Source organism: Prosopis cineraria, unplaced genomic scaffold, assembly GCF_029017545.1.
Source record: "Prosopis cineraria cultivar Desert tree isolate PC_DT_omini unplaced genomic scaffold, ASM2901754v1 PC1, whole genome shotgun sequence".
Taxonomy (NCBI): domain Eukaryota; kingdom Viridiplantae; phylum Streptophyta; class Magnoliopsida; order Fabales; family Fabaceae; genus Prosopis; species Prosopis cineraria.
In genome coordinates this window covers 42,853,634-42,868,212 of record NW_026555332.1, presented here as the reverse complement: position 1 = coordinate 42,868,212, position 14,579 = coordinate 42,853,634, and the positions used below count along the sequence as shown (strand labels likewise).

The 14,579-nt window shown below is 36.5% G+C and overlaps 1 protein-coding gene across 1 annotated transcript; it reads left to right on the top strand.

Annotated features, from left to right (window-relative positions):
- The first annotated feature begins 770 nt into the window (after positions 1–770).
- LOC129315002 (protein TRANSPORT INHIBITOR RESPONSE 1-like) lies at positions 771–4,282 on the top strand. The gene is made up of 3 exons (XM_054958495.1): positions 771–1,467; positions 2,405–2,897; positions 3,006–4,282. Exons 1-3 carry the CDS (start codon positions 1,004–1,006, stop codon positions 3,804–3,806), a joined length of 1,758 nt encoding a protein of 585 aa, XP_054814470.1. The 5' UTR covers positions 771–1,003; the 3' UTR covers positions 3,807–4,282.
- Positions 4,283–14,579: the final 10,297 nt, after the last annotated feature.

Genomic DNA, 14,579 nt, shown 5'->3' with positions numbered 1-14,579 from the left:
TTGCACTATTGTCAGTGCTGGCCATGTGACTGATGATTACGTAAAATTGCAGATTAGATACTCAATTATGCTCAGATATTTGAACAAATATATAATGGAGCAGCAGTAACAGTTATTTCTGTACTTGAAAATAAATGGGCTTCTCTCAGTAATAAATCTGCGTGGAAAAATGTCGTTTGACGGGTAAATGTACAGCAAAGCATGGGGTGGACAGGAGACTGGGATGGTGATCCGTGATTGGACGGCCATGATGTCATGATTTCGAGAACTCGTCCACACGGTATCACTCCCCCTCGTAATTTAACCCTTCGCTTAACTATTTTTTTCGCTTGCTGTCTTTAATATGATCTGTCACCGGTGGTCCCCACCGTATCCCATCCTACCTCTCAGATCCAGCCGTGCACTGCAAATCATGAGATTCCCGTTCCACACCCATCTCGCTGCACAGCATAACACTTTATCGCAACCCCGTCTTCTCCCTCCGCCAAATTCCTGTCGGTCTTCTCCACGAGTCGCGATATATTCAAAATCTCGCTCATATCGTCCGTTCTGGTCCCCCCTCTTCACTCTTCAGCCATCGCTCTTTCTTCTTTACGTGCACCCGTTTTCTGCGGCTCCTCTTTCTCACCTCTCACGGATAATATCAGCTTCTCTCGCCGTCCATCCGACGGTTCTGGTCATTTCTCTACCACGTGTCGCTGCCATGATTGCTCATCACTTTTCCTTGCAAACCTCACTCTCCTATTTAACCTTAGTTAATTTCTAACCTTATTGGTCGCAACTTAAAATCCTTATCCTCTCTCTCCATCACTCTCTCACGCACACACCCTCGAACACACTTCCCCCGGCAACTGCGAACTCGTCAATGGCGCCTCAGATCTAACAGTTCCGCCCTGTTGCTTCTATCCGAGAGGCTTATTCAGCATCTTGCTTGTACTGGCGAGGTATTCATTATACTGAGCTACATCTTTGATTCGTTGGGAATTCTCGGAGCTGCTTCGGTATGCAGAAAATGGCGTACTCGTTCCCCGAGGAGGTCCTCGAGCATGTTTTCTCATTTATCCAGTCGGAAAGGGATCGTAACGTGATCTCGTTGGTGTGCAAGTCATGGTACGAGATCGAACGGTGGTGTCGGAGGAGGGTTTTCGTCGGGAACTGCTACGCTGTTAGCCCCGTGATGGTGATCAAACGGTTCCCGGATGTGAGATCCATTTCCCTCAAAGGGAAACCTCACTTTGCCGACTTCAATTTGGTTCCCGAGAATTGGGGCGGCTTTGTGTGCCCTTGGATCGTGGCTATGGCGGAGGCCTACCCGTCGCTGGAGGAGATCCGACTCAAGAGGATGGTCGTAACGGATGAGAGCTTGGAGCTGATTGCTAAATCTTTCAAGAACTTCAAAGTCCTTGTGCTGTCCTCCTGTGAGGGTTTCAGTACCGATGGACTCGCCGCAATTGCCGCCAATTGCAGGTCTTTTTTTCTCTCACTTCTCTCTCCTTTCCCATGAATTTTGTCTTGGCTTGCTTTTTGTCGGAGTGAGCGTGAGAGGGAGACAATATTAGGTTTCGAGCTTTTTCTTAGCTTCACATAAGTTCGTAAAGTTTGGATCTTTTCTATGGGTAGATGGTTAGACCTGGCTGAAGTTTCATGCTTTCGACAACATTATAGTGCTACGATCCTTTGAATATACGGCCTGTTGCTAGTTGCTACATTCTGTCGGTAGGCTTGTCGTACTTCGTTCTACGTGAACACTTGATTCTGGCTGCAGAATCTTCAATCCGTGTTATATCTTCTTATGGCCTTTGATCAGTTCTTAAAGTGGCTAACTAATGTTTTTTGTGACAGACTTGTACATTGCAGCCAGATTTTCTTTTCTAGAGTTATTATAGATTCAACTCGTCTTCTGCAAGGATTTTTAATTATAACTTTAATTATGGTTTCTATTCTGGAGCTATCTCTCCAAAAATTTCCTAACATTTGGGGTTTCTAGGCTAATGTTTACTCCGGCCAATTCTCGGGTAAAGTCAAATCCTTGTAAAAACGTATGTTTACTAGTTTTGTATTTCTAATTTTGTACTGCACTTATATTTGAGGGAGAGAGGGTATTGGAGTTGATGTTAGGAAATGCGGTTGTTTATTTTTCCTGGTCGTTGGTTTCACTTACGCGGGACTTCTCAAATTTGGGTAGTTGACGTCCGCCAGTTAATTGAAAACAAGTCGTGCATTTTTTTCCTTTCCTATTAAAACATCTTTTTTCTATCAAATCATCAAATGATGGCTTAAATATTTTTGGCATGGTGTGTTGGATTTATTTAACGCATTCCTGATTCCTACAGGTTAGTTTGTTTGTGGAAAGTGTCTCGCCATTGTCACTGATATACTCTTTCATACTGATAATACGTTGCAGGAATTTGAGAGAGTTGGACTTGCGAGAGAGTGAAGTGGTCGACCTTAATGGGCATTGGCTAAGTCATTTCCCAGATTCGTACACATCGTTAGTTTCTCTTAACATTTCTTGCCTAGGTTCTGAGGTGAGTTTGTCTGCACTTGAGCGCCTGGCTGGCAGGTGTCCTGACCTGCAGACTCTTCGTCTCAATCGAGCTGTGCCCCTTGATAGGCTAGCGAACCTTCTTACCCGGGCTCCTCAGCTAATTGAGGTAGGCACAGGAACCTACTCATCTGAAATTCGACCTGATGTCTTCTCAAACTTAGAGGGAGCATTATCTGGATGTAAGCAATTGAGGAGCTTGTCTGGCTTCTGGGATGTTCTCCCATCCTACCTTCCAGCTATCTACCCTGTCTGCTCTAGGTTAACATCGCTAAACTTGAGTTATGCAACTGTTCAAAGCCTTGATCTGATCAAGCTCGTCAGGAAATGCCATAATTTGCAGCGATTATGGGTATGTCCGATTTCAGATGATTTTACCTTTCATTATATGTTTACATCTCTGGCGCAACATCCAGAGTCCTACTGTGAATTCTGATGCTAATTAAGGTCATTGTTATAGGTACTGGATTACATAGAAGATGCTGGCCTTAATGCCCTCGCTTCATCATGCAGGGATTTAAGAGAGTTGAGAGTTTTTCCATCTGACCCATTTGGGTTAGAGCCAAATGTGGCCTTGACAGAACATGGGCTCGTTTCTGTGTCTGAAGGCTGCCCAAAGCTCCAGTCAGTTCTTTATTTCTGTCGGCAGATGTCTAATGCTGCCCTAATTACAATTGCTAGGAACAGGCCCAATTTGACTCGGTTCCGGCTGTGTATCATGGAGCCTCGAACTCCTGACTACCTTACCCTTCAACCTCTGGATGTTGGTTTTGGAGCTATTGTAGAGCATTGTAAGAATCTCCAACGTTTATCTCTTTCAGGTCTTCTTACTGATCGCGTTTTTGAGTACATTGGGACTTATGCGAAGAAGCTTGAGATGCTTTCTGTGGCCTTTGCTGGAGATAGTGATTTGGGACTCCATCATATACTCTCTGGGTGTGATAACCTTAGAAAGCTAGAGATAAGGGACTGCCCGTTTGGTGACAAGGCCCTTTTGGCCAATGCTGCAAAGCTGGAGACAATGCGATCCCTTTGGATGTCTTCATGTTTGGTGAGTTTTGGAGCTTGTAAGCTGCTGGGTCAAAAGATGCCTAGACTTAATGTTGAAGTCATCATTGATGAGAGTGGACCTCCAGATTCAAGGCCAGAGAGTTGTCCTGTTGAGAAGCTCTATGTATACAGGACGATTGCTGGGCCAAGATTGGACATGCCTCCATTTGTGTGGACAATGGGAGACGTTTCTGAATTAAGGCTTTCGTGATCAAACGAATTGTGTCTTTTGAACCTTGGAACTGACAAGCCTCGTGTTGGAGGGACAATGTCAGGTACATGTTTTAGTGTGGCAATCTCAAATGAATATTGCTATCACCTGGCTTATGTGTTGCAGCTACGGACGGTGTTTGAGCTAGCCACCGGAGGGTACACAAGCTTCAGCTCCATTGCCATTCATTTTATAGGGCTGAGCTACGGAATACCAAGTCGAGGGTACACAAGCTTCAGCTCCATTGCCATTCATTTTATAGGCTCTGAGCTACGGAATACCAAGTAGTGATTAAGGGAAACGGACAAACTTGTTATATGCATGAGATAGAGTTGTTATATTCTTCGTAGTATGATATTTTGCGGACTTATGCAAGATTATGCATGTTTTGGTTTTTGGGGCAAGGTCTGCTAGAGTCAAGTCAATGTCATTGTTGAGCTTTCATCAAATAATAAGAATTCATGATCTTAATTTCCTGTTGCGATTGACTTTGTGTAATTCTGATACGTTCGATGTCTAATATTTGCTTTGTCTTGTTCGATTCCCTGAGTAGTAGCTTCAATAACGAGAAGAATGAACCATATCACCGGTGTTAACGCCGGGAAGGTAATTGCATTAGTTCTAAAAGTTGACATAGCATTTCAGTTGGCCGAATCAGCATCTTCGGCTGCTTTTTCGTTGGAACTCATGTAGATTCTCCAAGTCCTTTTGTGCACGATGAAAATTCCCCAACGAGAAACTAAAGCGATAGACGAAGGCCCACCAAGGTGAGGGAGCTGAAGACTTAAAAGGCACGGGTCAACGAGGTGTTAGGAGAACCTTGAGGAGCAACAACGGTGTAGTTGTTTAGACTGGGGTAAGATCCGGTTAATGATTCCATGTTTAGCTTAAAATGAGGTAACTTATCGTCGGGTCATAGTGTAGGAGTAGTGTAGCTGTAGATGAGTTTACGCTTTATCTGTGCAACTCACCAAGAAATATAAAAAAGCAGAGGCATTAGCGCAGGTTAAGATTGGGGGGCGTGTTTCCTTCCCCCTGGCAGGAAGCTTCAGAGATTGCTTAGGGAGAAGAATAAAGAGGTAGCTTGCTGCAAGCGAGATTCTGGCAACGGCATTTTTTTTTATAAAAAAAGAAGTAAAAGATATGGCCTCAGCCCTCAGGTGGGGGTGACATGTGCTTGCTTTTATTCGCGCCTCGACTGGTGAGCCACGTGATAGATTCAGTGGTGTCCCAGCTTTTGGTCTTTTTCCTACAACAGACCACCCAGTCACCGACCTGATCTGATCACTCATCAAAGAATCCTCTCCCAAATCCCCTCTCTAATCATCTCCTCTCTCAATTTTACTCACTGAAACGAAACAAGTGGGCACGACAATAACATTACACTGCACCCACTGGGGCCTGGGCACCCTTTCAATAAAGAAAAAGAGGGACGTTTCATTGGTGAATGATGGCCGCACGTTTCACCATCACCATCACCATCATCATTTTTATTCTCTTATTACGATGGTCCTTTGCTTTTAATCACTAGCCCTCATTTTTCACTGTCGCACATCATTCCTCGTTTTCCTTCACTGTTGTTTCCCTCCCTCTCATCATTGTATCGCAGCGCTCCAATTGATGCCTCTGTATGTATGATTACAAAGTGAGCCCGATCAGTTTTTGCAGTGGGTGGCCACAGCCCCTTTGGATTTGGCCTCAACAACTCCTGATGTTGAAATTCCAATCATGGCACACCCCAATGATTCTCATCACGCCAGTCAAGCAAATCATCCCATACCATGAAACTTCAATTTCCACTGACTCAGCTGCTAATCTTTCATGGCTCACCTCACCGTTCCACCAGTTGTATTAGCATGTCTAGACTTATCGTGGACTCGATCAACTACTCGCAAGAGATTAGGCCCAAGCTCAGATTGGCGGGATTACTCCTCTGGTCTTTAATTACGTGGTGCATCCTATTAAGAATTTTTGAATCTTTAATACAAGACATTTGAGGTGGTATTAATTATATTTTTTTTAAATATTATTCTTACTTAAATTCATAAATTATGAGATAGGGAATGAAGTACAAATTTAAAAAGTTTTTATTTAAATAGAAGTAAAATTGAAAGTTTGTTATATTTTTGAATAAAATAACTTAAATATCTTTTCTTAATTTCAGTGAGTTAATTAGAAATATTTACAATAAGGACCGGATGGAGTATTTAAAAAGACATTTATTAATGTGAAGGGAATTTGCGACTGCTAAACGGTATCCATCACGGTATTGGCAGGTCACTCACGTTTCAAAACCAGCTATTAACTTTGCTTGAAAATTCCAGGTAGGTCAATATTTTACAGTCTACTTTATTTTTGTAAGCTTAGTTTCTCCTCTCTCTTTTTTCCTTTCTTTTCGTACCTAATGATAGGAGCGTTCGAGCGTTTATACTGCCTGAGTTTTTAACATTTAAAGTTAGCAAGTGGATCACTTTTGGTTAAACGTAGGATTAGAAATGAAATAGGGCCTCCACATTCCCTTGTTAAATAATGTAAGTAAACTTCCTAGCAAAATTAGCATATGGGAGCCATTAGTCTTGTCTGGCTCAATCGACATCGTAATAATGACAACTTTAGAAAAAGTATGCACCTTGGAAACTTCGAGACTAGTCCTGCGTGGAATTGTATACCGAAGGACTTGACTTGGATTGAAACATCGTAATAAGGACTTGACTTGGAATTGTATATCAAAGAATATTAATCCTGAATACAGAATACTTGTGCGAGTTGAGATTTCTTCCCTTTCTTTACGCACCTACAAGGCACTCAACTATGGGGAAGTTGATTTGCACAAAATTATGTGAAGGACTAACAAGTGTTGTTGAGGTTCTACTCATGGCCACGCTCATAGCACTCATTCTTCTCATCATCTGTGTCCTACCACCAAGGCGACCTCATGTGGCTCTGTTTCGCTACCCTTAACAATTCTCTTTTCAATGTGATTGTAAGAATTATTTGCTTGCTAAAGCCTCTGGTTCCCTTACCCTTGTGTACCTGATAAACTTTTTATCACATATGAGCTTGTTTTCCTTCATGCTTGGTTCCGTTTTTGTTTGGGGCAATCATGCTCTGTTCTTTTTTTAACTTTCCCTGTTGACATAGTAAAAAGGGCTTCTTCTGGACCTTGAATGAAAGCAGGTTTAAAATTTCAAAGCGATCTCGGGAAATAATTCCATTTTGCTTCTTGCTGTTTGAAGGCTGACCTAGCCTCGTAAAGCAAGAGCCTTTCACGCATTTTGGGGGCAGCTAGATTGTCAACTTTTTAGATTCCAAGGACTTGGTTTCTTTTTCTGCATCCCTCGATGATTTTGCTGATTTCATTGCTCATCAAATTGTTAACTGATTAATGAACTAAATCAATCATTATTTGAATTTCACATCATGCGTATAGACTTGTTCTGATAATCCATCCCAACAACACCAGTGTATATACTTTCTCTCGCTTGATGAATCATCGACCCACGTGAGCTTGGAGAAGTTTGTATAATCTTTAGTATATGAACCTCAATAGAAGTAAGGTGCTGTTGAACTTGATTATTTTATTGTCGAATGAAAATCGGGATGACTACAGTTTTAGTATAACACTACACCGCACAATCAATGTGCCATGATACCTGTCTTACAGTGTCAGACCAGTGATTTGCTCTCTTACTAGCTGCTCCAACATTGGATATACATATTTATTTATGATATCTGCCCAGTTTTAGCAGATCGAATGATCATGACGATGAAAAACAAGGCTAAGGACCATATGTGGAATGGACACATAGTTATTCACTTCTCTTCTGATTATGTTAAGATTTTTGGTCGTTGTGTCTCTAATAGAATCTTGACTCATCTATTTATAAATTTGCTCTATTTTGTTTTGTACTTAATTACTCTTTCGAATCTTATTTACAAATCACTTTTAGTTACTTTACATAATCAAGAAGAAACAAATAAATTATTAATGTTTGAAAATAACTAGGAGAATCACATCTAATATCCTTATAAGAAAGTTATTCACAGACAATGACTATAGAAAATTTCTTTTAAGAAAATAATTTTTTATTTTCATTTTAGTAACATTTTATTTTATATTAATCCTTAGTTATAAATAAGTTTCTTGTTAGGTTCTTGGATATGATTTTTTTAAAAAAAGTTTTAGTTTACGTTTACAATTTTACTAAATGCATTATCTTTAATAAAAAAGAAAAAAACTCTTTCCTACCCCAGCATAATGTGAATCATGATTAGTATAACATCCTAATTTAAATTTTGAAAGTTAATTAGAGTTAATCAAAATTAAAGTGAACGTTTGAGGATAATTAAAACAATTGGAAGATGATTATTGAACTTAGAAGATAAATTTGAGTTAAGATTTTTAGAAAATGGAAACATAAAAATAATAATAATAAAAACAATCATCCTTGCCATTTCTTCTTGCCGTTTCCAACCAGAACCGCGTGAGTGACGGTGGGAGAGAAAAGTAGCCTATCGGTGTGAAATTTTTGAAGATTAGGTTCAATGATATGACACTTACAATGTGATTTGAAGATTTCTGAGGTTTCAATAAGTATTCCAAATATTTTTCTGAATACCTTTTTTTATTTTATTTTTGAAGTTTTGACGGTAAAACATTAGGATTTTTATTTTTTCAAATTTGAAATAGTTTTAACTGATTAATTTGAGTTTATATTTATTAATAGAATTAGATTAAGTGTTTAATCAGTTTATATTTGTTCAAATGTTTGATTTGGAGGATTTGAAGTGTTTGTGAGTTATTTTTGAAATGTATGCTTTGTTAAGAATCATTAGATAGTTTATAGTACATTTGATGAAATTGGAACATGAGTTATATTATGAAAAATTCTACTTTGATATCTGGAATTGACCTGTGAACTTATGTTTATGTGTTGAGAAATTGCTATGGAATACTAATGCAATGATTGATTTAAAAATGAATTAGCTTTCAAATTGTATATGAGCACTATGATTTTGAAATGAATGGTACAAGGTATGAGATATTTGAGATTTGTGCACATGATTAGCATGATGAGTTGCATGACATTGAGTTGAATCCTAAGTGGTGCCAGTGGCTATTTAGAGCTGCATTAGTGAGGTATTCCTTTATCACATGGTAAGACCACTATATAGAGCTCAATGACTAGCCTACTGATGTTCCACTTGTTTAATAAGGGACACCACCCTAACTCTTGTTCATCGGTTATATGAGGAGACTCATTTAAGGCTATGATACACCACTTCTTTTATTAAAGGGGAACTCATGGTTCGATTATGTGTCTTCTGAGCTTTGACCGGCCCACACCATTAAATCTTGATTTTTTAAATAAGAAATTAGTCGTGAATGTTGGGGTTTTAAGTTGAAAAATTCAAATATGCATTAATATCATTTTGAGGATTGATTAAAGAAATAAATGTGTATTTGTAACATTCCAAAAATTTAACTTGGATTAATTAGGCTAAATGAGGTTAATTAAGTAAATTAATATGGTATATAATTACAAAGAGTTAATAAATATTTTGGATTGTAATTTTAGTCCTAAGATTGAGTTTGGAGCAAAATTAGAACATCCGAACCTCAAAAAGGAAGAACAACAAGGAGAAGGGACTTTGCGCCACATCTCGTGATGTGTGCAAGGAATCTTATGCCACACAAGTCACAAAAACACAAAGCTTGTCTCTTTGTATCACATGGCCAAGTGTGGTTGAATTTTCGCGGTCAGAAGATCATGAACCAGTCTTAAAACAAAAAGAAAACAAAAAGGAATTGAAGAGCTCTGCTACGGCACAAATGATATAAAAATTAAGAGCAATTTGAAGTTTATAAACACTAAAAGTAAGTCCCCTAAGTCCTTTATTTCCATCCTTTTTCATTTTTTTCAAGATTTGAGTTAGGATTTGCTTGAGTAAGATACTTTTTTGTTCATAAAGGTTATGAATCCAAATCCATTGACTTAAATATGGTTAATATGAGTTATTTAGGTTATTTAAACCTAGTATTTATGACTTTACAAGTCTTGGGTGGTTAGAGAGCATAAATGGCAAACATGGTATTGAATGATATGGTTAGAGGGGTTAAATCACCATCATTGGTGGTTTGATTGTCCATTGATGATAATAGGAGTTAAAGGTAACCAATGAACCTAATGGATGTATTTAAAAGTGAGAAATTATAATTTTATGAGTTGAAAGTGTTGGGATTTATTCTAATGAGAATATTAATGATTATTGATATGATTAAATTATAGCTTAATCATCTCTTGACACTATTCAATCTTTGTGAAACTTAGAAAGTAATTATTATTGAGGATAATTGAAAAAATCTTACTTGCATATTTGTGTGTTAATTAGTTATATTATTTTGATGAACAAAGTTAGGATGTGTGGAAATTGTGTAATGCAAGTGTGACTCATTGTATTTGAAAAGATGACTAAGCTTTCGAATATCATGTGTGTAAAAAAAATGCAAGTGTGACTTAATTGATGTTTTAAATGTTGTTTGGCAAGAATGATTTTGTTTGGATGAGAACTTGAGTAAATGCATCATTAGGTAGGATCATGTGATAGTCAATGAGAAATATGGGGCTTGATTGAGTAATATCAATGTGTATAATGACATATGTTGTATTTGGCTACATGGTTGCTTATATTGTGATTGTGGCTAGTAATTTAAAAAAAGAGTTTCTGAAAGTTGTATAAATGTCACTTGTATCATTATAATTATTTGACATACATCTGTATAGACTAGATTAATCTTAATTATTAAGTGATTGTACTCATCCATCTCTCTTTAATATTTACAGGAACTAGCTCAAGCTAAGGCAAATGAAAATCATCAAAGGCCTAGGACTTGGGCTCTTATACTCTGATTCAAATGTGTATTCCAATTGGACAATTGCCAACTAAGAATCATATTGTTTTGTCTTACTTACACTATTAGTTGATTTGATTTAAATGTGTATTTTAGGCCCTCCGTTGTATATGATATGTTTTTCAAAGTTTAAATAGGGTTGAAATAATAGTGCAAGTAAAGAAATATGTACATGCATGGATGATTAGAGGTCTTGCATATGATATGTATGATTAGTATGTATTAGCATATGATTATTGATTGAATGGTTAAATGTTTTACAATTGTCCCACTTGGCACCTTGCGAGCATATATTAGTACATATGATAGGTAGAATTATTAGTTATTGAGATATCGTCTCACTCTCATTGCTTAATAATTTACAGGCAAAACTTCATATGGTGATCCATTAGGAAGGTTTTGAAGACTTAGTCTTATATTGAGTTGTATTGCCTCCTCTTTTTTTTTTTGTGTTGAATTACTATATATTGCTATATTTAGATGCACATATACTCTAATAATTTTTATGTACTTAATAATGTTAATTACTTGTTGTTAGGATTGTCATAAGAACTACATGTAGTTGTTTATGTGGATCCACACATGTTGAGATATTTGAGTACAATAATATTTTAAAATGTGAAAGGTATGTTCATGTGAAGTGACTTGAGAATGAAAATTGAGCTTTCTGGTAGCCATATGAGTTGGGTTTCAATTGCCCTAAACCCATTAGTTGTGAACACTTAAGATAGCTTTGATAGTAATTTATGGGTTTATTTTCTTTAACCATGTTAGTAGATTTGGACATTTTTTTCATAGTTTTTCTTATGATTGATTGGAAGGGAATTTTTTTATTCGTGATAACTTTTTTAAAACTAAGTCAAACCCTATCGTTAGAGTTAAAAAAAAAATCATTTATTAACCGTGATAGTTGCTTTGAATGCATGATCAAACCTTTTATAGCATGATCAATGTTTTTAGATAATTAAATTGCTTTTATAACTACAATTAATTTTTAAAGGCTTAATAAATTTTATATTATAATGATTAGTTTTTCAAATTTTGAGAAAGACCTTTTTAATATTATGGTAGATTTTTTTTAATTATCTTTCTTCCTTTTCTACACAGTAGTTAATTTAATGGTTTTATGGTTAAATTATCCATTAATCATAAGGAGCATGTTACAACCAGCATGGGATGTGGGGCCAGAGAAGGGAGGATCAATTGGTGACTTGGAGCTGAGCAGTCAATTATTTTCTTGATTAAGCAGTATAAATTAGAATGCCCTCAAAAATATAGATAAGAACCTGGCATTGATTCCAAAGCGAGATAGTATATGATCTTATATGATTGAAAAGGAGAAATTCATTGCTAGCATGAGATAAGTCCAACAGTAAAATTGGCCATGTTTGGAAGATTACTCTACAGACATCTCCGTCTCTCCCTCCCTTTCCCTCTCTTTTACAATGCTATTATCATTACTACTACTGCTATTGTGATTAACTAATGTTGAGAAACCAGCTTTTACTTCAGAATCTATATAGACTAGATTAATCTTAATTATTAAGTGATTGTACTCATCCATCTCTCTTTAATATTTACAGGAACTAGCTCAAGCTAAGGCAAATGAAAATCATTAAAGGCCTAGGACTTGGGCTCTTATACTCTGATTCAAATGTGTATTCCAATTAGACAATTGCCAACTAAGAATCATATTATTTTGTCTTACTTACACTATTAGTTGATTTGATTTAAATGTGTATTTTAGGCCCTCCGTTGTATATGATATGTTTTTCAAAGTTTAAATAGGGTTGAAATAATAGTGCAAGTAAAGAAATATGTACATGCATGGATGATTAGAGGTCTTGCATCATGATATGTATGATTAGTATGTATTAGCATATGATTATTGATTGAATGGTTAAATGTTTTACAATTGTCCCACTTGGCACCTTGCGAGCATATATTAGTACATATGATAGGTAGAATTATTAGTTATTGAGATATCGTCTCACTCTCATTGCTTAATAATTTACAGGCAAAACTTCATATGGTGATCCATTAGGAAGGTTTTGAAGACTTATTCTTATATTGAGTTGTATTGCCTCCTCTTTTTTTTTATGTGTTGAATTACTATATATTGCTATATTTAGATGCACATATACTCTAATAATTTTAATGTACTTAATAATGTTAATTATTTGTTGTTAGGATTGTTTGCTGGCGGTTAGCTGGAGGCCATAAGAACTACTTGTAGTTGTTTATGAGGATCCACACATGTTGAGATATTTGAGTACAATAATATTTTAAAATGTGAAAGGTATGTTCATGTGAAGTGACTCGAGAATGAAAATTGAGCTTTCTGGTAGCCATATGAGTTGGGTTTCAATTGCCCTAAACTCATTAGTTGTGAATACTTAAGATAGCTTTGATAGTAATTCATGGGTTTATTTTCTTTAACCATGTTAGCAGATTTGGACATTTTTTTCATAGTTTTTCTTATGATTGATTGGAAGGGAATTTTTTTATTCGTGATAACTTTTTTAAAACTAAGTCAAACCCTATCATTAGAGTTAAAAAAAAATCATTTATTAATCGTGATAGTTGCTTTGAATGTATGATCAAACCTTTTATATCATGATCAATGTTTTTAGATAATTAAATTGCTTTTATAACTACAATTAATTTTTAAAGGCTTAATAAATTTTATATTATAATGATTAGTTTTTCAAATTTTGAGAAAGTCCTTTTTAATATTATGGTAGATTTTTTTTAATTATCTTTCTTCCTTTTCTACACAGTAGTTAATTTAATGGTTTTATGGTTAAATTATCCATTAATCATAAGGAGCATGTTACAACCAGCATGGGATGTGGGCCCGAGAAGGGAGGATCAATTGGTGACTTGGAGCTGAGCAGTCAATTATTTTCTTGATTAAGCAGTATAAATTAGAATGCCCTCAAAAATATAGATAAGAACCTGGCATTGATTCCAAAGCGAGATAGTATATGATCTATATGATTGAGAAGGAGAAATTCATTGCTAGCATGAGATAAGTCCAACAGTAAAATTGGCCACGTTTGGAAGATTACTCTGCAGACATCTCCGTCTCTCCCTCCCTTTCCCTCTCTTTTACAATGTTATTATCATTACTACTACTGCTACTGTGATTAACTAATGTTGAGAAACCAGCTTTTATTTCAGAATCTGGCTCGACCACCCTATGTCGGATGCGGACCCCATAACCTCCTCGCATGCTCATTGTTGCTACCAGTCAGCTGTTCAAGTGGAAAGGAGGGAATAATTAATTAATTACAACCATGACCCCATGGTTGTAAAGTTTCCAATAAACTTGCCACGTGTTTCCTAATATTTAAAACACATCACTATTGAAAGGTGATTACGGTCCAGAGATATGAAGCTGATATTTGGTCTGGGCTGGACATTTTTTAAGCTTTAAATGACAAAACCACAACAGAAATGGGCTGGGCCTGGTTTCAAACGTGTTGATTTTAAATGGGAGGTCGCGTGGCCCACCATATCTGGTTCACCATAGAAAGAAAATGCCAAAATAAAAAACGAATTTTGTCTATAATAAAGGCAAATATATAAATAGTACCTTGAGCTTGAAGTCCGTTGCATATGGTTCCTTATAACTTTAAAAAGAATACCCTCATTTTTCTTTTTATAAGAATGAAAAAACAAAACAAAACAGAAAAACAGAAAACTAAACGTCTTCCATGAATGAAAGAATAAAGTCATCTGCCATTATGTGAAGACTCACGAGGAGAGATAAGGCACATTTTGCTAAGGATGAATATCCTCATTTTTCATATTCTGATTATTAACTTTCCTGCTGTTAAATCATGGTTAAATTTAAC

Bases quoted from the DNA above. Each gene is read 5' to 3' on its own strand.
- LOC129315002 (XM_054958495.1), top strand. From the start codon at position 1,004: ATGCAGAAAATGGCGTACTCGTTCCCCGAGGAGGTCCTCGAGCATGTT. The intron at 1,468-2,404 runs GTCTTTTTTTCT...AATACGTTGCAG, and splicing joins GCAATTGCCGCCAATTGCAG to GAATTTGAGAGAGTTGGACT. The intron at 2,898-3,005 runs GTATGTCCGATT...TCATTGTTATAG, and splicing joins ATAATTTGCAGCGATTATGG to GTACTGGATTACATAGAAGA.